Source organism: Galendromus occidentalis, unplaced genomic scaffold, assembly GCF_000255335.2.
Source record: "Galendromus occidentalis unplaced genomic scaffold, Mocc_1.1 scf7180000075933, whole genome shotgun sequence".
NCBI classification, from domain to species: domain Eukaryota; kingdom Metazoa; phylum Arthropoda; class Arachnida; order Mesostigmata; family Phytoseiidae; genus Galendromus; species Galendromus occidentalis.
This window is the reverse complement of record NW_003803923.1, coordinates 122,676-142,198: the sequence shown is the minus strand read 5'-3', so window position 1 is coordinate 142,198 and position 19,523 is coordinate 122,676. Positions and strand designations below refer to the sequence as shown.

Below are 19,523 nucleotides of genomic sequence, written 5' to 3'. Positions count from 1 at the left end.
GATTCTATCGCCCATGAGCCATCGCGATACGATGTCGAAAATTAAGCTTATATCCTTCCCCCCCCCACCTGCAAGTTATGGAATGAATCACGTTCATTCCGCGAGGTCCCTCGTCTTGGCGGGCGGCATCTTCCTTTCGCTGATGATAACCGTACTGGATCCGGGTAAGGTGCGGGATGGAAGTCGCTATTGATATCTCATCTCGGGAATCCGAACTTCACCAAGCGACCGATTCGGTCCCGACGGATCTTGAGCGCGGGAAGTGAGAACAATCACAGATGCTCATTTCGGGATGGTATATTACAGTAATTACGAGATTTTATTACACTTTCACTACAGTATCCGCATGCTCCGAGAGCCGCGATCATGTCAGAACCAAGGAATGCTTCGATGACTCACTCCTATGAGGATCTTCTACGGGAACCTACACGCACTCCACCTAACGCTCATTCTTCCGAGATTCGAAAATAACTTAAATTCACAATTTCGATTGCACCCGACTCAAGGCAAGGTCCCACGGGAGCTCGATGAGGATCTTCGTCGTCGAACTTGTTATCGGAGCAATAATGGTCCGAAGAAAGGTCCATCTTTCTCTTTGGAAAATCGCATTGATTTGTCTGTCGTCTTTTGTTACGAGCAAATCAATTTATTCCCTTCGGGGTGAAGCCAACGCCACATCGAGAATCACTCATCGCCGGCCTACTGATACACCTTGATCAGGGCATCGACCGTAGAAGGGTAACCAGTAACCGGGCAAGTATTGTGTTCGATGAGGTGTCGGACAATACAGGTGTAGCAAAACGCGAACCCACTCGTTGTCAAAACCGTCTCATTAACGACGGACTCTTTGCAGAGTGGGCATTTGCCTTTCGGAAGATGTCGGTCTTGCGATTGGCACACAGCGCTACTCAGCTCATCGGGGGGAGGCGGGACCACCGAACCTTTCTGGAAAGGACTGACATCATTGTTCTGATACCAAAATTCCATCATTTGCAGTATGTGCGCACCGAGAACCAATGCATTGATTCCAATGTCGGCCGATGATGACAATATATACTTTGTATATGACAGATATCGAATAAGCAAATTCGAGCCGACCACCGGACTCGAGAAACGATAGTGTTTGCCCTTATCAAATTGTTCGAGTCGGCTTCCGCTGAGAAACAGTTCCATACAGTGGAAATCACTTCGTCCTAGTGTGTACAAAAGCGTCAGCAGGAAATATGAGCCGCGAGTGACAAAATAAAAATATGGATAGAAGCGTAGGAATATTCTTCGGAGTTTGTCATTTGGAGCTTGAGTCCCCTCGGCCTCATCGTCTTTCCAGCGTCGGAACGTAGCTTCGAGTTTCGAGCTCAGGTACGGGAGAGCTGTGATCAGAAGCAGAGTTCTGGAAAAAAATCAAGCACTGTTGTGGTGACCCTCCAAACTTCATTCGACGTATCAAGGAAAATTCGGATGGGTCGTTGAGGAAAGTCGTCTCAGATTACAGCGGTCGAAACCTCTTGGCTGGACCTTCACTAACCGCAGAAGCTTCACTTTGCCATCTCTGGCAACACCGTAGAACTTCTCAGCGAATGATGCGTTGTATTTCTTCAGGTGGTGATATTGAAGGAATAATTCGAGAGCTAGCACCACCTCATCCGAATACACGTACAGGAACTTCAATCGATGCGGCCAGGTTTGGCCACTGAAATCGGCCAGATATTTGAGGCCAGTTCTGAATCCGATGGTCAAATCGTCGATAGCGAGCACGTCAAATATCGAAATCCCACTGATCGCCGAACGCGCTAGTTGAGCTCCGAACGCACTCGCCATATCGGCTCCGGACTGCTTGGAATCCCGCTCAGACTTTCATCCGAAGTTTCAGATAAAGCGCATCCGCACAACACTCAGTCAGATAACATGTGAGACACGGCCAGAGAGCCAGAGAGGATAGGTTTCCCGATTGTGTGGTGCGGGTAAGCAGACGTATTCGGCGGAGGAGGGCGACAAGCTGAGCCTCCGCCGCTCTCCGACCCGCTAGAAGAGGCGCGAAGTTTTGAATGCCGATCGCAGTAGCCCCAAGACATAGAATTCGGCTTGTACGCTTGCACGCATTAAACGGCGTACTTTGGTAAGCTTGTACGTGTGCTCAGTCTATGAGAGCTGCAAACAAGAAAAACGCGAGGTGAAATCACATTAAAACGGAATCTGTCGCTGAGATAGTTGAAACGATGATGCCGATGATCCGAGCTGAAACGAGCACGATCGGGCGGTCCCTCCCTCTGGTTTTTGATCATCTTCCCCCACCGTGATATATCAGGATCACGGTGGGATCCTGTGAGATATCGGTGTGCTCCTGCGAGATCATTGTGTGCTCCTGTGAGATCGCGGTGCGATCCTGTGAGATCGCGGTGCGATTCTGTGAGATCGGGGTGCGATTCTGTGAGATCACGAGTGCGATCCTGTGAGATCGGGGTGCGATCCTATGAGATCGCGGTGGGATCCTATGAGATCGGGGTGCGATCCTATGAGATCACTCTCTTGGAAGCCCTGGAGGCGGAAGATTCAACATATGGCAAAATCCTTGGTCGCTTCGACAGTGCTCGGATCCTTGAACGCCGAGGGTTTACATTTCGAACGAGCAGGTACCTCGAAGAACTTTCTCCGATTTCGGCCTCTGACAATGTCCTAGTGAGACTAAGTGACGGTCCCGTCGCTCCCCTAGAGCGATTAGACGGCGTCAAAGAATTGGCCAGGTGCCGTGAGCTTGAATCTGCCGAAAATCCGCAGGCGTCCGAGAGCTGAGCTAAAACTTTCGAAGCCAAGGTGCTCTCTACACGGCGACGATCCGCCGGGCCTCTCGCAGGATCTTTTCCATGTTCAAGCAATCGGTCGAATGCACCTCCTCCAACGGAAAGTCCACATTTGGTGGCTGCTCGTCTACTTTCAGACCAGGAGATACGTACAGGAAGTCAGGAGACGGACATTCATCACGACATTGCTTCTTTGAAGGCGATATTGACTGTAGTTCTACCGACAAGGGTTCCTGCCGAGCAAGCCTTCTCGCGTGCGTTGTCAGGAACCTGGCCGGGTCAGATAACCCATTTGCTCTTGAAGCGGATGACAGCTCCACAATCCCTGAAGCGCGAGAGGTCGAAACATCGGCGCAGCCTGATTAGTCCGTCTCCGTCTCATCGAAGGCTGCCCCAACCAAATCTTGAGGATCTCGGGAGCTCTCGGAGATGAGAGAAGTCTTGCATATCTCTTTAAATAAAACTTATTCAATGCTTGCGCTCTCGTCCTAAATAACGTACGCTTGAATAGTCAGTAGGATGTCTTCCTTAATGGTGTCTCGAAATTCACACGGTGCAAATTATCGGTCAAGAGCCTTTCTGAGTTCTGGTCAGCCCACCGAGGTCGATTGACGGCGAGTAATCCTCGGTCAAATCGGCCTGTTCTCCTCAATTTCCGGAGTCCCCGTATTCCGTCTCACTCTGCTTCGATCGTCACCCCGGATTTTCGGACCTCCATGATTCCCGGGTCCGTATCGGAATCCATCTGCGATGAGAATATAAGCTCTCTGGAAGTTGATTCCATACGGCCGGCTGCGAAACGCGGCGGAAACTTCGAAGTTGCGTTCAAGGGAGTCGCGTCACCCAACTTCGTGAAGATTACTCAAGTCGTCTCAAATCTTAGATTGACATTAAATGGTCGGCGTACTCGGCGAACGACTGACGTACTAGGCGTACTATCGGACACTGATAAGCGTACTCGGCTCGATCGTAGCGTACAAAGAGCGTACAAGGAGCGTACAGAGGGCGTACTGCTCCTGGCGCACATCATGCTCATGCCTTTTCGCAGCGCATGTCGATGGCTTCCACTCATAAGATCCCTATGTACATGACAATGAAGCCCGAATGCGGAATGTACAATCAGGTCTTAATCCTGCCCAACTGAGCATCCCGTGGATTGCTCTTGTATGATATATCGCCCGATAACCACAAACCTCGGACTCCGGATGAACTGAACGCTGTCTGCACTGCGGGAACCCCCGACCCACTCACAGAACCGCTGCTACACGAAACAGTCAAGAAATTCCTGATCCATAGAAATTGCGGCCCAAACAACGCGCGCGCTCCCTGTATGAAAGACGGGAAATGCTCGAAGGAATTCCCCGAAGAACTCCGGAGTGATACAGAAGTATCATGTGATGGCTATCAGCAGCTCCGCAGGAGGTGTCAATTGCTTGCCGAAGTCGGAAAAACGGTTGTCCCCTCCTACAATCCATTTCTGTTGCACAAATGTCAGTGCCATATCAACTTCGAAATTTGGGGGATAATCTCTTCTGTGCGGTATCTCTATAAATATGTCTACCAGGGGACGGACCGCGCCAGCGTAGATATAAGTTCCAAAGAATGAGATAGTACAACATTTGAACGCACGCCACGTCTGAACGCCTGAAGCTCTACATCGAATTCACGGCTATGACCTCCGTTCAGCCATCATCATGTCGCCGCGCCATCTCGATGTTTCAAACGGACTTTGCGAGAGAACAAGGCTCAATATCGTAGAGATCGGTGACTTCGTCCTCAAGTGTATCTCCGTCAGTGGTGAGAGGAAAGGTCAGCTTGCGATAACACTTCGAATAGACAACTATTGCGACTCCCCCATCCCTTTCCGGTCGAAGCGTCGCCAATCCCCAGTTCGATTAGCTTTCGCGATGACCGTCAACAAGAGCCAAGGCCAGACTTTCTCCATGGCTGGCCTGTACTTGCCTACGGAGCCTTTCAGTCATGGCCAGCTCTACGTGGCGTTGTCCAGAGTCCCTTCTCCGAATGGCATCGAAGTCTGCTCCGATCGCGGCGCACTGCTCAATGACGTCTATCGGAACGTTTTCACGAGTTGAATTCGCTCATGTCGTCCAATAAACATATGCCCTCTCCGCTTCGGTGCTTCTACACTCGAATCTCCGCAATTCCGCAATAGATCGTGCTCCGAGAGCAATTCTAGCCGAGCTATCATTTCCGATTTCTACAATCGACAACGTACCCCACAACCGTCGAAATGAAAGACAATCACTCCCGACGGTCTAATAACTCCGTTGGTGCCGGTTGTGCCTTCACTTCAAAGTAGTTCCCTCAACATCCTGCGCCCCACTCTTTCACCAAAAAATATTGAATTCAGAACGCTAACTTATGCCGCGATGTTTCCAAAGTTTATTCAACTCCCTATTGCTGCTATTGCTGCTTATTCTCTGCAGCCTTCCTGCTTCTCTTCCTGCACCATTTCTGCACCTCACCCTGGGTTTTCTTTCGAACCTCCGATAACACCTCCTCCGGTTCCACCTCCTCCTGCTCGTCCATCTGTTCTCTTTCCTCCGCCGCCATCTGGATTTCCGGGAGCGATAGCTTCAAATCCTCCGAGGCGCTGCACAGTTCAACCGGGTTCCGAATTTCCTCCATACATCGTAGTAGGAGGTCCCTCCAGAGAACCGACCATCTACTTCCCACATGGGGGGCTCAAGGACTCACAGATCCATCCCAATTCCCGTGTATTGTGAAGAGCTGTCGACACAGGCCTCAGCGGACGATTTAATACGTCGCGTCGGCCTGGAGGACCGTAGTGTGCGTCAGAGACTCAAGCTGTCGCCTTGTCGTGATGAGACCCCTGTCAAACTCCTCACACGGGATGCTGATTTTGATGCGCTTTCCGTCGATGGTGCGCGTATAGCTTTCGAAGTCGTGAGCAATGATAGCTCTGTGGAGATTCTGCAATGTCTGGATGGGCGGTGGCCTACTTGACGCGGCCACCCGCCGCGCGGTGCGGAGGTGTCGCACAGGAACTACCTCGGCTGCAGCATCCTGCGACAATCTGTGTGAGATATCATAGGAGTCAGATGATGACTTCGGACTTCTCCATGATAATCGGACAGTACCTGCGACGATGGCCGATGATGGTCTTCATCGGCCTGTTCTGCGGATTCTCTCTCAAATTCTGTAGCTAACTGGCTCTGGCCGTAAAGACGAGGGACGCCTTTCCGCAGTACTCAGGCTGATGATTATGTACTTCTCCGTTCATTCGAATAACCTCGCCAGTGGGTTTGATTTTGCCCCGTGCAGGACATATGTTCCTGGAATGGAAGCGTTCGCAGATTTTTCGTTGAAGCCGTAAAAGATCGACGACTGAGGAGACTGAGAGATCGCACATTGCACATCCGTGGTGAATTCACCAGTCTAAGGAATGAATCCACGCACGGCCGCGCATTTGAAACTGGATAAGAATTTCATGAACTCACAGAAGCCACCTATTACACCGAATGATGAGGTCCCCAGTAGTTGTCACGCTCTCTCTGTGGAACAAGAAGTCATCGACATCTTGTTCGCTCTATTTGTGATACTGCCCCTGAGGATGACACCAAATGGTTTTCTTGTGCGATGTTTCATTGATCCGGGACAGGATGTCAGGCTCGCGACTGTCCATCTCTCAGAGATCGCAGTCAGAAAGTCAGAGCCGCAGCATGCAAGAAAAGATAGACTTCGTTCTTTCCGATTCCATGCCGGAGGCGCGCAGAAAGGAGCTTCGGGTGGATTCGAATGACGCGCTAACGGTCAGGAGGCATGAGGACGACCAAATCGAAGTTTGAGGTAACCTCCCTTTAGAGGAAGTACAGCAGTTTTCCAGCCCGACTTTTCTAGCCCGCCTGGATAGTAATGCGACCGCATATCTGTCATGTGTCGGACCCCAGTCTTGATTCCACTTCCGCGCGGGTTGCCTCCTCGCGCTCGTCACGTATCCCTTGCACTGAGAGTCGAACATTCAATGAACTGGGGATGGAAATCATGATTGCGATTGCGACAGACGCTCATACCTTGATGTTCCGACTCACAATCAGACGTGTTTCCCCAAACTTGCTCCACCCCATGGGGTGAGAGACAATTTCCCCAGAGCCCAAGGAAGGTGGGGTGTGCACGGGTAGAAATTTCATGACCTGTCAAGGCTTGGGACGTCCTTCACCGAAGTCGGATCGAGACATGTTTCAAGTGTCTTGCTATGTGTCATGTGTCGATTAATGGCGTCCCTCACCGACATTGGTAGAGTCTGATGTCTCCATGTGTCACGTGATGTGGGAATCAGAGCTTCCTCGATGGTCACCTCACTCGGAGAAAATTGAGAGCCAATGCGATTCGGGCGCAGTGTCGACGAGATTCTTCGGGGAATATACGTTTCGTAGGTACCTCGGAAGACTCGTTCCTGCTCGCTGAGATTCGCGCGAGGTCTAAGGGCATGAAAGGCAGCCAAGGCGCCCTCCATGACCCAGAATCCGACATCAAGTGGAAGTCGCTTCCCATCAGCTCCGGGCGTCGACAGTCAAGCGGGAAGATGCAGAACTCCATGGACCGCCGCATCACGCACTGACTTCGATCCGATGAGCAAGATCGATATCACAAACCTTCCCTCAGCAGGCTCTGGTTACAATGACGGGTGTCGTTGCGTTGAGTTCTCGGCGTACCTTCCTTCAGGTCTCATCAGAGCCGTGATGACCCTCACGGCAATTACCGGCCCGCAACCGCTCCGTGGTGGACCATCTGATGTCGGCACGCTCGCATTCCGTGAATGATGGACATTCCGCGAATGATGGGCATCCCTAGAATGTGATTGAATATCGCATGAGAGGATTGTATATTCCGCAGAGTATTCCATTACATATCCCAAGATGTGGTGATAAAATAGTTCTCCCCCGTCGAGGGCACGTGCTTGTCTCAGGGGGTCGCGAAGCGATGGTGCCGGCCGGAGCAGGAAAGGTTGCAGAGCACCAGGAGTAATTCTACAGATTCCATATTGTTATATGAGAAGGACGTTTTCGGTGTCTTTCATCCCCAGAAGTCTCGTTGGCGGTTTCCCCGGCATTCAAATTTTCGGGCAGCCGTATATCCAAAGCAGCGGAGGCCAGGTTAAATATTTCCCTTCTTCTTTCGTCTGCTAGCCTCTAACATGTGATTGAGCGAGACTGGTGGCTGGTGGCAAGGGCAACACCGAGAAATAACAAAATTGGAGCTCGGCCACGTTAGATGCGGCAGCCCGATTGGACCCCAACCCGAATAATACCGAATCTCAGGAGAGGAGGGAGAATCGAGGTCCTCTCCCTCTCTTACGGCTTCCTTGCGAGGAGGATCGGGCTCGTACTTCACCGAGAGCACCGAGCAGAAACAAGTCAAATTCGGAGAAGATCTTCTCGCAAGCCTCGGGAGCTCCTTTGCAGCACTGCGGGCATCTAGTGCTCATCTTGTGACAGCACCGACAAGGAGATCGAAGAGAAACCCAGAGCGAAGTGACGGTGTGCTCTTGTGCATGCGCTAGTCCGCTCCGAGAGTGGACGCCGCAAGATGATACACAGTCTGTTCATAATCAACCCGTCCGGGTGAGTTTCCCAGTGGGAATATCTCGACTCTTCTTTCTTCAGTGTTAGATTCACTGTCCTGAAGTCGGCAGGTGCCCCCATCCGGATACACTGTTCGTGCCATCTGTTCGACTTTCTTGGGGAATTTCCGCCCTCCCCCGAGCAGAATAATTTTGAACTGGTCTGGGAAACCAATTTCCCAATTTGGTGCTTTTCCTGGGGGAATTCTCGCTATCGAAGTTCTTCATAATCGGCATTAGGAATCCGTCGCTTGGTCCTGGCTCTGGCCTGCCCGGAAGGAGGGCCGCAAATCACATCTCAGGCAACGCCTTAGACTGGAGGGCCTATCAAATATTTAGCTCGTCTCAGGTCCAAGCTTTCAAGGGACACTTCTCTTCCAAGTGCTCGTAGTCTCTAAGAGAAGTATCGCTCAACTACTGGTACTCTCATTTGATGCGATGATGCTCATCTTTCAGGGATGTTTTATTGGAGAAACACTGGAAATCTGTGATTCCGAGATCGGTTTGTGATTACTTCTTCGATGCGCAAGCGAGAGCCGGTAGTCCGCAGGACATTCCACCGGTCATTGCCACGCCGCATCATTATTTGATCTCCATACTTCGCAACAAACTATTCTTCCTGGCAATCACGATGTCCGAAGGTGAGATCTCTGAACATCATCCCGGCACCAGCCACGGCGGCATCTTCGCCAAGTGAACTACTGCTATCAACAGGATGATAATGGTCGATGATGCGGCCTCTGCTGATTTGGGATATCAAAAACTATTCCAGTGTCCCCCCTGTTCATTATTGAGTTCCTCCATCGCGTTGTTGATACTCTGGTGGATTACTTCAACGACTGCAACGAGTCCACCCTGAAAGAGCACGTCGTGGTCGTATACGAACTACTGGATGAAATGCTCGACAACGGCTTCCCTCTCGCGACGGAGCTCAACATACTCAAGGAATTGATCAAACCCCCCAACTTGCTTCGGACCATCGCCAACACGGTGACAGGTGCGTTCGAGTCGAGTGACAAACAGGGCTCCGGGAACATTCGATTCTAATTGTTTGAATTTATGCGCTAGACGTGAGCGAGGTCTTCCGTGTCATCCAAAGGCTGAGCGCAGAGATTCGTTGCAGGACGCAGTAATGTTTCGGCGACGCTACCTACCGGTCAGCTGTCTTGCGTGCCTTGGAGGAGAGCTGGAGTTAAATATACAAATAATGAAGCGTATTTCGATGTGATAGAGGAGGTTGATGCCATCATAGACAAAACGGGAGCCATCGTATCAGCGGAAATTCAAGGGAGGGTGAGTCATCGCTTATCAGTTTCTCTAGGCCATTGATGAACCTAGATAAGGAATCGCCGCCCGGCTGTGGTTGTCGATTCTTGGACCCTAGCTTCGAATTTCTTCGAACCCGATCTCTCCTTCCCAGATCGACTGTTCCATGAAGCTGTCAGGAATGCCCGACCTCACTCTGAACTTCATGAACCCCCGAGTATTTGACGACGTTTCTTTTCATCCTTGCGTGAGGTTCCGGCGCTGGGAATCGGAGAAAGTCTTGTCCTTCGTGCCTCCAGACGGAAATTTCCGTCTCATGACGTATCATATCAACAGTCAAAATCAAGTGAACATACCGATCAATGTCAGGTGAGTAATGAGGTTACTGCACGTTCGTGCGCACATCCCTGTATGTGCTCGGGTCAGAATTCGCGTGCAGGCTCGATTTGAGCGCCGCTTCAATGCGAGCGCATTTCCATGTCCGTGATTCATGAAGAATCGGCCAGCAAGTCTGAGATGTTCGCGATGTCTTGCAGGAACCAAATATCTTTCCGCGAGCCCGGAGGAGGTCGGCTAGATATATCTGTCGGTGCGAAGACCCCGATGGGTAAAACTGTCGACGAAGTTATCCTGGAAATGACGATGCCCAAAGGTGTTCTAAACGTTTCGCTCACTGCCAGTCAGGGCAAATACTCATTCGAGCCAACCTCGAAGCTGCTCATATGGAACGTCGGCAAGATCGAGGTAATTCCTGGGCTTCCCCTCCATTCCTGAATGAATATCTCGCCCGAAACTTGGCCGATTACATTCGATAACCGGGCATAAAAAATTCCGCCGCTTCGAAGTCCACTTTGAAGTCATAAGACTCCCGGCTTCAATTTCGGGCTCGGTGTCTCAAATGAATTCCCTCCTTCACAGATCGGGAAACAACCTAATATACGGGGGTCGATCTCCGTCATCAGCGGAGCGCCCCCACCGGAGAGCCAACCTATCATTAGCGTTCACTTCAGCATACAGAGTCTAGCGGTGTCCGGAGTGAAGGTCAATCGTCTCGATATGTACGGAGAGGTAAGCAGTGATCGTTTCTTGCTCACCGATCACCACTCACAACGGAACTCGGGTAGTCTGAGGCATGAATGATCAATCCATAATGATTAGGGCTGGGAATCCATCACGGAATTCACGGTCGCGCCGAAAGCCGTGAATTTTCCTTCTTCCTGTGATGCCGTGAATTTTTTTTCACTCTTCTGCGAGATGTTTCCCGACCTCTAGGAGCTGTCTCCACGAGGAGATGAGGATTCCACTATCGGAAATAGAACCTGGCGTTAGAGAGATGCCGAAAAAAGGGTCATCAGCCCAATAGTATCCCCTACCCGGCATTCCCAAGGTCGAAAATTCACGGCACCGTGAATTTTCGGAAAAAGTGCCGTGATGAATTCCCAGCCCTAATAATGATCTACCCGAGATTTCTTACACTGGTTTTTTAGTACAGAGCTCCACCGAGCTTTTCTAGACCGTTTTCCTTAACGTGCGTCGGCTCGAGTTCAGAAGCTACGAGATCCTTGAGAAAAAAACTCGATTCTAGACAGAGAGATTCATAACTCTGCTCGTATCTGACCACCGGGGTATTTTTAGTACCGTGGAGGAAACTGCCTGATGGAGTATGAATCTGGGATTCTTCACAAACAGATCGCGCCAAGTCCGGTACGCTAAGGAAAGGAGACCTCGACAGGGCTTCAGTAGTGTGTCAGTCTTCTATAGTGGATAAAATCTCAGTGCATAAGGATTGCCCGAGGAAGTCACTAAGCTTGCTTGCTCAAAATTGGCTCCACGGCTGAGGAGAGCTTGCCTGGAAGCTGAGCTAGATCCTAGGCGCCACTAACAGACCTGGTTGATGCACTCTCCCCCTTGTTGACATCAATAACCCTTGCGCACAAAATCCTCGTATATGAAGCCCGAAGTCATTTCCATGTTGAAATGCGTCACGGCGGAGCTCTTCCCGATCGAACAAACATGTCGGCCGGACGGTTTTGCGACACGGGGTCTAGATCCTGGAGGTTCTTCCGCTCGGAAGTGATTAGGGATACACTTTGAATAGCGTGCCTGCCTGCGTGCGTCTGACTGGGGTGAAAAAGGAGCGTAAAGCATGATCTTCCTCATCATATCATAGGGTCCTCGAATAGACGTCATCCTAATCGCTTCCTCATTCTCAATTTCAGAGTTACAAGCCCTTCAAAGGTGTCAAATACATAACCAAAGGTGGAAAATTCCAAGTTCGTACGTGAAGGAGGCCTTTTTGGGACCGAACCCGAATTCTGTATTTCGATATGACGACGGTGTCCGAGGATGTTTTCAAATACGGCCGAGCAATGTTACGATTAGTGAGCTTGTGCCCATTTTTTAAGAATCACGAATGGAAGAGAATAAAGCGGGAGAACTAAGTTACTGAAAGGAGCATCTCATGATTCTCTATATTAACTGCGACCTGCTTCTTTCTTTTATTTGAGACCTTCCATATCGCGCAATATTTGTGCAGAAGGTTCCGATTTCGAGGTTATCGCTCGCTCCATTACGTCCCCGTGAACTATGTACATTGGATAGGGGGATACCGCGAACATCGCGAGTTTTGAATCCAGGGAGAAATCTACTCCGGATCTTCGCCAGAGTTTTGAGCTCTGCATATCCATGCCAGCTATTTGGAATTCCTCTGAAATCTGCTGATCGTGGCACACGTTCATCAATCACTCTATTGTTGTGAGCAGGAAGGGACCGATGGCGGCAACAATATCACAATTCATGTGAGGTCCCCGGCTCACCGAAGAACAGACCTCGGAGTTCTTCGGAACGGGGGAGCACCCATCGACAAAACCCATGATAGAATCCATGGGTAAACTTATTGTATATTGCGGATGGGATAAAAGTGAGCGACGGGCCAAGGAGTGTCAAGAGTGACATCTTCGTTTCGACGTAGAAGCGGCGGCCACTGACGACGCGTTCCTCCGCCCCGCACCGAAGCGCGAGCTGGGAACTTTACATTCGTATTGTACACATGTAACTGCAAACGCAAAGCTTTGGATATCAAGAATTGAACCCATAAGCACTGTCGGAATCTGAGTCCGCTTTCTCCTCAGTCAACGTTGGTGGGGCTGTTGAGCGTCCTGTCACCCTGAGGGGGAAAAAAGCGAAAGGCTCGAGAAGTTGTCAACTTGAATCGAAAAAACCTATGAACGACCTTAATGAACACCCTCAATAGGAGAAGAGAGACTCACGATGAGAGTAGTGAGGCAGTGCGCTTAGCTCGTTTGGGCAGTTTACGACTTGCCCTGTGTAATGGGGGAAGACTGTGGGATTCCTCGTCCACCCCACCCAAACCTTCCCAATTTTTGAGGTTCAAGTGATGGAGAGTCTTCTTGATGTTGACATTGAATGATCCATAGCGCTTGGCAAATGGCTTCGTCTCGGGTTCTGTAAAGCGAGTGGTGGTTAGAAGAATAGCCTTCACATCGATATTTCCAGACGGAAATTAGGAACTCAGAGGAATGGAGACAACAGAAAAGCCATCCTAGAGCAGATCCGAAGCCCTCACAAACTCACAGCAAACAGTAAGAATATGAATTACAGTTTTTTCCAATAAGAATTAAACTCACGAATTACTATCATCCGTCAGCTTGACATGACCCATCGGATTAGAGGAATCTAGACTGATTGAGATTATTCATACGGATTTCTCGTTCAGCGGAACAGTTTAGAGCCAAAGGCGCGTCGTGTGGCAAGGGAGATGGACAGGATTTCGAAATGCAAGCCAGAAGGTTCACAAGCGGAGAGAACATTGGCTCGAATTGTCAAACAAAATTATTCTTTTTTTTATTGCGATTGACCGCCTGTCCCGTTGGTCATGAAGAACTATAAACTAAACAAGTTGTTTCCTCATGAAATGTGAAAGTCGATCGGATGATGCCATTGCTGGTAATAATAGTAATGGAAAAAGTAGTAGTACAAGAATTGGGAAAAAATCCATACCACCATCAACTACGATAACTTAAGCGACTATTCGACTCGGACCCGAATCGAATGAGGCAGAAACCTCGTTCATCCAACGATGAACGACAGTAAATTAACACGATATCGGGAAAATTGATACACTAGAATCAGAAAAACATTTTGAGATCCTCTGAAAATCTTTGGTCTTGACGGAATTCCGTGAGTAAAGCTGCACTGAGATTGCTGAGTGCGTGATGGACTCCGGCTATCGAAGGTCTCTTCGCCCACTTGAAACAAAAAGCAGGGCAGACTCCGCGCCGACTCCGTCGCCTCGTAAACTAAGTAGTAAGGCTGAAGACCTCTCGTAGTCTCACTCCAGTGGTAAGTCAATGGGTTTCCACCGAGGTAGATCGATTCGTGGCTTTTCTCTCGAGTCTTCCGTAATCTTCAACGGCCGAAATGCTCCTCAAAACTGGATGCCTCCAGTTTTCGGCTCGACCCACAACCTTGTCGATTATTCGCCGCGTTTTCCCGACTTTGTGCTTACTTGCAAACGTGTTCTCTTCGGACTTATCTTCCTTCTCTTCCTTCTGATGGTAGATTTTTGAACGAAGCGTTTCGACATTCTTCTGATTTCCGTAGAAATCTGGCTTCCGTCCACTGAAGTCACGTATGTCCTTTTGGGCACCTGAAAGTCCCGGTGAGAAGGGAACACCTCAGTGATTCGGTGCGTTCTGGGAGTTATCGACTATACACAAATTCGAGGGCCGCTCTCCAGATGAATCGTTTACGGGATGGTCATGGTGAGAGTTCGACTCACCGTACGTCATGATGAGGAGGTCGATAATGGACTTCTGGTTGAACATATAAGCGATGTGAAGCGGTGTCTGGCCCTGGAAATTGTTTCGAACACGTCTTGTAGTCGAGCTATCTCCCTCTCAGTTGTGGTCAGTTGATCAATGGAATAAATCGATGGAGTCGAAAATAGTTATATTGAGATGCTTACAGCCCCGCGGGTTCTGATGTTCGGGTCGACATTGTAAGTTCCCGCTATGAGTTTCACAACATCGCTGTTGCCATTTTTCGCTGCCCAATGCAAAGCATTATAACCGAGAACGTAATCGATGGCTTTTGCCAGAGTCGGCTCCTCTTGTAACATTTTCTGCATGGACTGGTAGTCGCATGTCATAGCTTTCCGACAGAATTCTCGTCTAGCAGGGTCCAGCGTGGAAACAGAGCATCTGTCGTCCGAATCCTGGTTCGACTGTGGGGAAAAACTCCGTGTCTAAACGCGTCAGCACCGGTATATGACGGATAGAGGGAGCCCTCGGGCAAGTTCAGACTTACGTTCCGAGAACTGAGGACCCTCCGTCCCGAGTCCTTGTTCTGTGCGGGCCTGATATTTATTTGGGGCTGCGGGGCTGTCAGGTTTCCGTCCGAAGTCATTTTCAGCATGCGCACCTTCTCCATTACAGTACCGGGACTCACAGCTACCGACGTTTTTTCCGTCACGGTCTGACGGACATCATCCTGGAGGGTCCGAGATTCCGAAATTAGAAGCTTGAAGGAAGAGTTGAGGGCCATCTTTGAACGGTGTACATCGAGTCATCGCGCTCCGCGTGACATACGGATTCGGAACGTGCCGACGAATCGCTCCGAGCTGCGTGGCCCTCCAAAAACGACTTTTCACGGATCAAACTTCCTCTCGGATCTCTCATTGGAGCTAAGTTCTTGACCCCGCCTTCATGTCGATCGCATGATGTGAGGGACGCCCCGTTCCCGGTTCGATCCATCATGCCGCACTAAATTTCCACGCTGTATCCTGGATCAACGCGCGACCGGGGGAGGTTCCCCGCGAGCACTCGAAAAGCCCGTGACTCACTGCTCCATCGGACGAAATGGAGAAACACTACATTCACTAATGAAGATGGATCCGCCAAATTTCTAATATGACAGCATCTTTCGCTTCGTTATTGAATCTGACGGGCAGTGGAGACTGCCGTCAAAAAACAGTCTTGAGCCGAATCTAATCTCCGAAACACCCGCGATCGACGAACGCGAAGCTCCCTGTTGAAGGAGCTCGTCCAACCAGGCAAGAAAGAGAGAACGAGCGGAGAAGCACAGTGATTCGTAGATTTCGACCATCCCGCTTAGAGAACCAAAACTCCGCAATACCTTTCAGACTCACTCAAGATGCAGGTAAACACCCGAGTGTCACTTCGAGGCAGCACTCGGACAGCTTGACGTAGCTGGGAGAAAATAAGGCATCATAGACGAGGGAGAAGTTTGCTCTCGGACAGCTGGACTTCGCATAGACAAGGTCATGTCGCCAGTCTGAAAAAACTCGACCGAACTTCCCACAGCACTGATTCGTCAGAACACGCAAGCGATCGGATCAGTTGGGGAAAACGTCGAATGGAGCCGTTCAGAGCGAACCGTCAATCTCAGGGAAAGTGTTCACGAGTGAAAAGGAAACGAGTCACGTCAATTGGTTCGTCTTTGCCACCGGAGCGAGTAGACACGCCACGCCGCCTGTAAATGCCGCCCAATGTATGTACGACAATCTTACTCCCGACCGGAGACTTTTCGTTCAACGCCGTCCGGGGCTGCGATGGGATCCGAATTCCGTAGCCGCAGGAATTGTCGGACTCTCCCCGAAACCTCGATCAGTTCTCTACGGGAATAGCGGAATGTCCTCCTTAGACCCGCGCTGAGGCTGTGGAGTACGCGGGCCACGGAGGAGAAATGCTTGAAAAGTATCCTCGAGACCCCCCGAAACGCAAGCTCTCAAGATTCGGTTCCCGGTGCGTGGAAGAAGGCCACACGTGGAACTGACCTTTTCTCCGATTCGTTCGTAGACAAGCTGGCCAGAGTTGAACGATTCTGCTACACGCACCTTTGCCTAATGAGTCAGGACAATGAGCATTCCATCCTCGAGCCGTGGGATGATCCAAGCGGAATTGAGCGAATTACGCAAGCGGACACGGAATTTCGGACATCGGGGACGGCGGATTCAATCCCGCGAAAAAGATATGGCCAGCTCAGCCGTTCGAGGTACGTAGCAAAAAATCGTCGAGAGATACAGGAAAAGTCCCATGCGTCCTCTCGTCGCATCGAATAACACCGGTGGCTCTTCGGGTCGCGAGCGTAACGCCGGAAGCAAGCTTGGCCGCACAAATATTCGCGCACTCATCCCCTCGCCAGTGCGTCGCCGGATCGGCCATTCTTTCGGTCAGTCGTTCTCTCACCTGCCCGTTGACGACATCCACTGACGAACGGAACATTTGACAGAATACTGCCCGCTTAATTATCGTTCTCAACGGGACACTAATGTCAAGCGACGACGGTCTAATAAATCGAGCGTGACCTTGGCGTCACATGGGATCTTCCCGACACGGAACGCAGGACAAAGGCGATGCAGTCTTTGCTGTATTTATGGTGCCCGGGAATTTCGATGGATTTATTCCCTCAGAGATAAGTTATTCGTCGTGCATTGCTTGCGAAACTCGTGCTCGACTCGTGCTTTTCTAGGGATTGCTTTTCTCAGGTCGATGCCGACTCGGATTACTCGCTCTAGCCGGTTTGGACACGGTATCGCTCCCGTAGTATCAAATGAGCATGACGCGACGTGACTGCGAATGCTGAATATCTGTCACTCGATCCGATAGGAAAAACAAACGGATCATAATGGAACGCTGAAGCTATTCAGTTGGCTTGGAAGAGCTACCGTCGGCTTATGACATTCGAGAAGCTTCCGATGTTGGCCTGTCTCGAATATTAACAAACAGAGAAATAATAATCGGACTCTTCGAATTCCACGAGATCATGGGCTGTCAAACATAAATATGACGGTAATCGATCCCGAACAATTCCGCGAGTATCGTATCCCCGACTCACCTTCACGAATTCCTTCTCGGCAAACTGTTTGACTTTTTCCTCGACGACCGTTCCTTTCGTAGAGTGTCTCCGACTCCTTGAAGGGACAGCGGGCGGTGAATCCGTTTCACTCAAGAGACTGGGTACACTCTTCGATAAGGACCTCGACGGGGGCGGCGGGGGCAACGAGCCTCCGCTAATATCTGTAAATCGAAGATTTCATGAGTGTCGCTGTCCGGTGGGTTCGCGATTGTCTGCGCCCGGCTCACGGCGTCACGCTCCGTAATCGAGGGACTCGTACTATGGATTTCTCTTTTTTCCCTCGAGCTCCCGGTGTATAGATTTGGAATTCGGTGATGCTAACTTTTTGGAATCACCATTCCCGACTGCTGAAGGAGCTGGGTGTTGATTGTTCCTGCTGAGCTCCGTCTCTGGTGTCCCGGATCCCCGTGCATGAACGAATGACTGTCGTGGACGAGTTTCAATGATGACGGTCGGCCCTGCGAGGGATGAGGGGCCGGCGGTTGGGCCAAATTCTGCTGCCCAACACCCTGCGGAGGTCGACTCATTTTCGAGGCATTCACGGCTTGTTGATACATGGGAGGCTGTCGGGACGGGCGCATCGGGGCTTGCGGCTGAGATTGCGGCGGAGCTGTGGATATGTCCAGATCTGAGTGATTCAGATTCCCAACTTAAGTCCAGAGGTCGATAACATTGTTCTTAGGACGAGCTTACGTTTTCCGTGAGGATTCCGATGAGCTGCCTTCGAATGCAATATCTTCGGTGGATCTTCCGACATTTGAGGCGGTTGGCTCCCTCTAGCTGGCAGGTGACCGTTCGTCGACGGCAGATTCATGCCAGCTGGTGCGAAATTCCGTTGGTGGAGCTGCTCACGGACCTCGGGCCGGAGGACTAGGAACTTTTCACCGGTTTTGGGATCCGTGATCAGCGTGGCCATCTTGTTCACGTAATCTTTGAATTTCGCCCTCGCCTCTGCAAATCGACCCCGTGCTTTGTAAGAATCTGGTCGCTCAGAACACACTCTTAGGGTGAGAGGAAAACTTTCGAACTCGTTTACCTTCTTTCGTCGAGGGGTTTTTGAAGTAGTGCGCGAAACGCAGCACGAGCTGCGAGTTCAACATGCGGCCCTCCGTCGATAGAAGCTCGTTGAGGATGTCGTCCTTCGTGAACATAGGAGCCTGTCAATGAGATAATACATATCACGGATTCTGATCTAATTATTCGTGGACTACATCCGTTACTCCCTCACAGCCAGGATGGAATATCGGATGGGCGGAGAAAGGACAATAGTGGGACCGAGCGAGGATTGGCACGCTTCGGATGAGACCTGTCATGAAACCTGACGGATATCCGTCGGGTGCTTCTCCGGAGAGATCTACAGAGGCGAACCGATTCTTCCGGAACGGTCGACGTATCCCGAAGCATCACATCCGACCCAGAAGTCGTTCTGACGAGGTTCCCGGGGGAATTGCCCAATAATTTGCGTACATTCCCGCCCAGGCGCCAAAAAGGTACCTAAACACAAAAGAGACACCTGTTCCAAGGAGGCTCTCATGTCAGTCCTGACTAAGAATTTACCTTGGATGTGGGACCGTCCATGGCCGAGGCTCGTCTTGGCTCCCTAAGTAGACGAGCTTTAATTTATCCTCACGTGCCTGAGGCGACACTTAGGAGCCGATCACAGATTGCAGTCGATCCTTGCGTGGAGGCATTGAGCAGCTGAAGTCTCACTGTAGTTCCGCAATGTTTATACCTCGACGGTTGCTCCGTCCGTCGGAATGTGGATTGGATACGATGATATGCTGATCTTTGCTGGCATGTCCGGCTCCTCAACATGGATTATGGGGGGCAGACGTCGCTGTAGTCGATGCTTCGTTTGCTCCTCTCACCCGGCGTTCGAGGAGCGGATAATGAATAATGATCTTCCTACCTTCTAAAGTTACCCTGGTCTCTTCCAGAAGGCCTCTGCCGAAAAA

At 50.6% G+C, this 19,523-nt stretch overlaps 3 protein-coding genes across 3 annotated transcripts; 1 reads left to right on the top strand and 2 right to left on the bottom strand.

Annotated features, from left to right (window-relative positions):
• Positions 1-625: 625 nt before the first annotated feature.
• Positions 626-1,899, bottom strand: Pex12 (peroxisomal biogenesis factor 12). The gene is made up of 2 exons (XM_018641664.2): positions 1,526-1,899; positions 626-1,390 (listed from the first exon to the last, which is right to left on the bottom strand). Exons 1-2 carry the CDS (start codon positions 1,816-1,818, stop codon positions 700-702), a joined length of 984 nt encoding a protein of 327 aa, XP_018497180.1. The 5' UTR covers positions 1,819-1,899; the 3' UTR covers positions 626-699.
• A 6,361-nt stretch (positions 1,900-8,260) lies between these two features.
• cm (AP-3 complex subunit carmine) lies at positions 8,261-12,120 on the top strand. Its single transcript, XM_018641667.1, has 8 exons — positions 8,261-8,404; positions 8,860-9,044; positions 9,176-9,400; positions 9,527-9,696; positions 9,824-10,038; positions 10,206-10,413; positions 10,588-10,737; positions 11,889-12,120. Exons 1-8 carry the CDS (start codon positions 8,370-8,372, stop codon positions 11,952-11,954), a joined length of 1,254 nt encoding a protein of 417 aa, XP_018497183.1. The 5' UTR covers positions 8,261-8,369; the 3' UTR covers positions 11,955-12,120.
• Positions 12,121-12,145: 25 nt separating this feature from the next.
• Positions 12,146-19,146, bottom strand: sowah (ankyrin repeat domain family member sosondowah). The gene is made up of 11 exons (XM_029113023.1): positions 19,126-19,146; positions 18,605-18,725; positions 18,262-18,519; positions 17,891-18,178; positions 17,548-17,729; positions 14,998-15,180; positions 14,657-14,914; positions 14,471-14,543; positions 14,198-14,338; positions 12,939-13,134; positions 12,146-12,835 (listed from the first exon to the last, which is right to left on the bottom strand). The coding sequence occupies exons 1-11, from the start codon at positions 19,144-19,146 to the stop codon at positions 12,748-12,750; spliced, it is 1,809 nt and encodes a 602-aa protein (XP_028968856.1). The 3' UTR covers positions 12,146-12,747.
• Between the last annotated feature and the right edge of the window lie 377 nt (positions 19,147-19,523).

Bases quoted from the DNA above. Each gene is read 5' to 3' on its own strand.
- Pex12 (XM_018641664.2), bottom strand. From the start codon at position 1,818: ATGGCGAGTGCGTTCGGAGCTCAACTAGCGCGTTCGGCGATCAGTGGG. The intron at 1,391-1,525 runs GTTAGTGAAGGT...ATTTTTTTCCAG, and splicing joins GGCAAAGTGAAGCTTCTGCG to AACTCTGCTTCTGATCACAG.
- cm (XM_018641667.1), top strand. From the start codon at position 8,370: ATGATACACAGTCTGTTCATAATCAACCCGTCCGG. The intron at 9,401-9,526 runs GTGCGTTCGAGT...GATTCGTTGCAG, and splicing joins CATCGCCAACACGGTGACAG to GACGCAGTAATGTTTCGGCG. The intron at 10,738-11,888 runs GTAAGCAGTGAT...TCTCAATTTCAG, and splicing joins GTCTCGATATGTACGGAGAG to AGTTACAAGCCCTTCAAAGG.
- sowah (XM_029113023.1), bottom strand. From the start codon at position 19,146: ATGGACGGTCCCACATCCAAG. The intron at 14,339-14,470 runs GTGAGTCGAACT...CGGGACTTTCAG, and splicing joins CCTCCTCATCATGACGTACG to GTGCCCAAAAGGACATACGT. The intron at 12,836-12,938 runs GTGAGTCTCTCT...TTTCCCCCTCAG, and splicing joins ACTGCCTCACTACTCTCATC to GGTGACAGGACGCTCAACAG.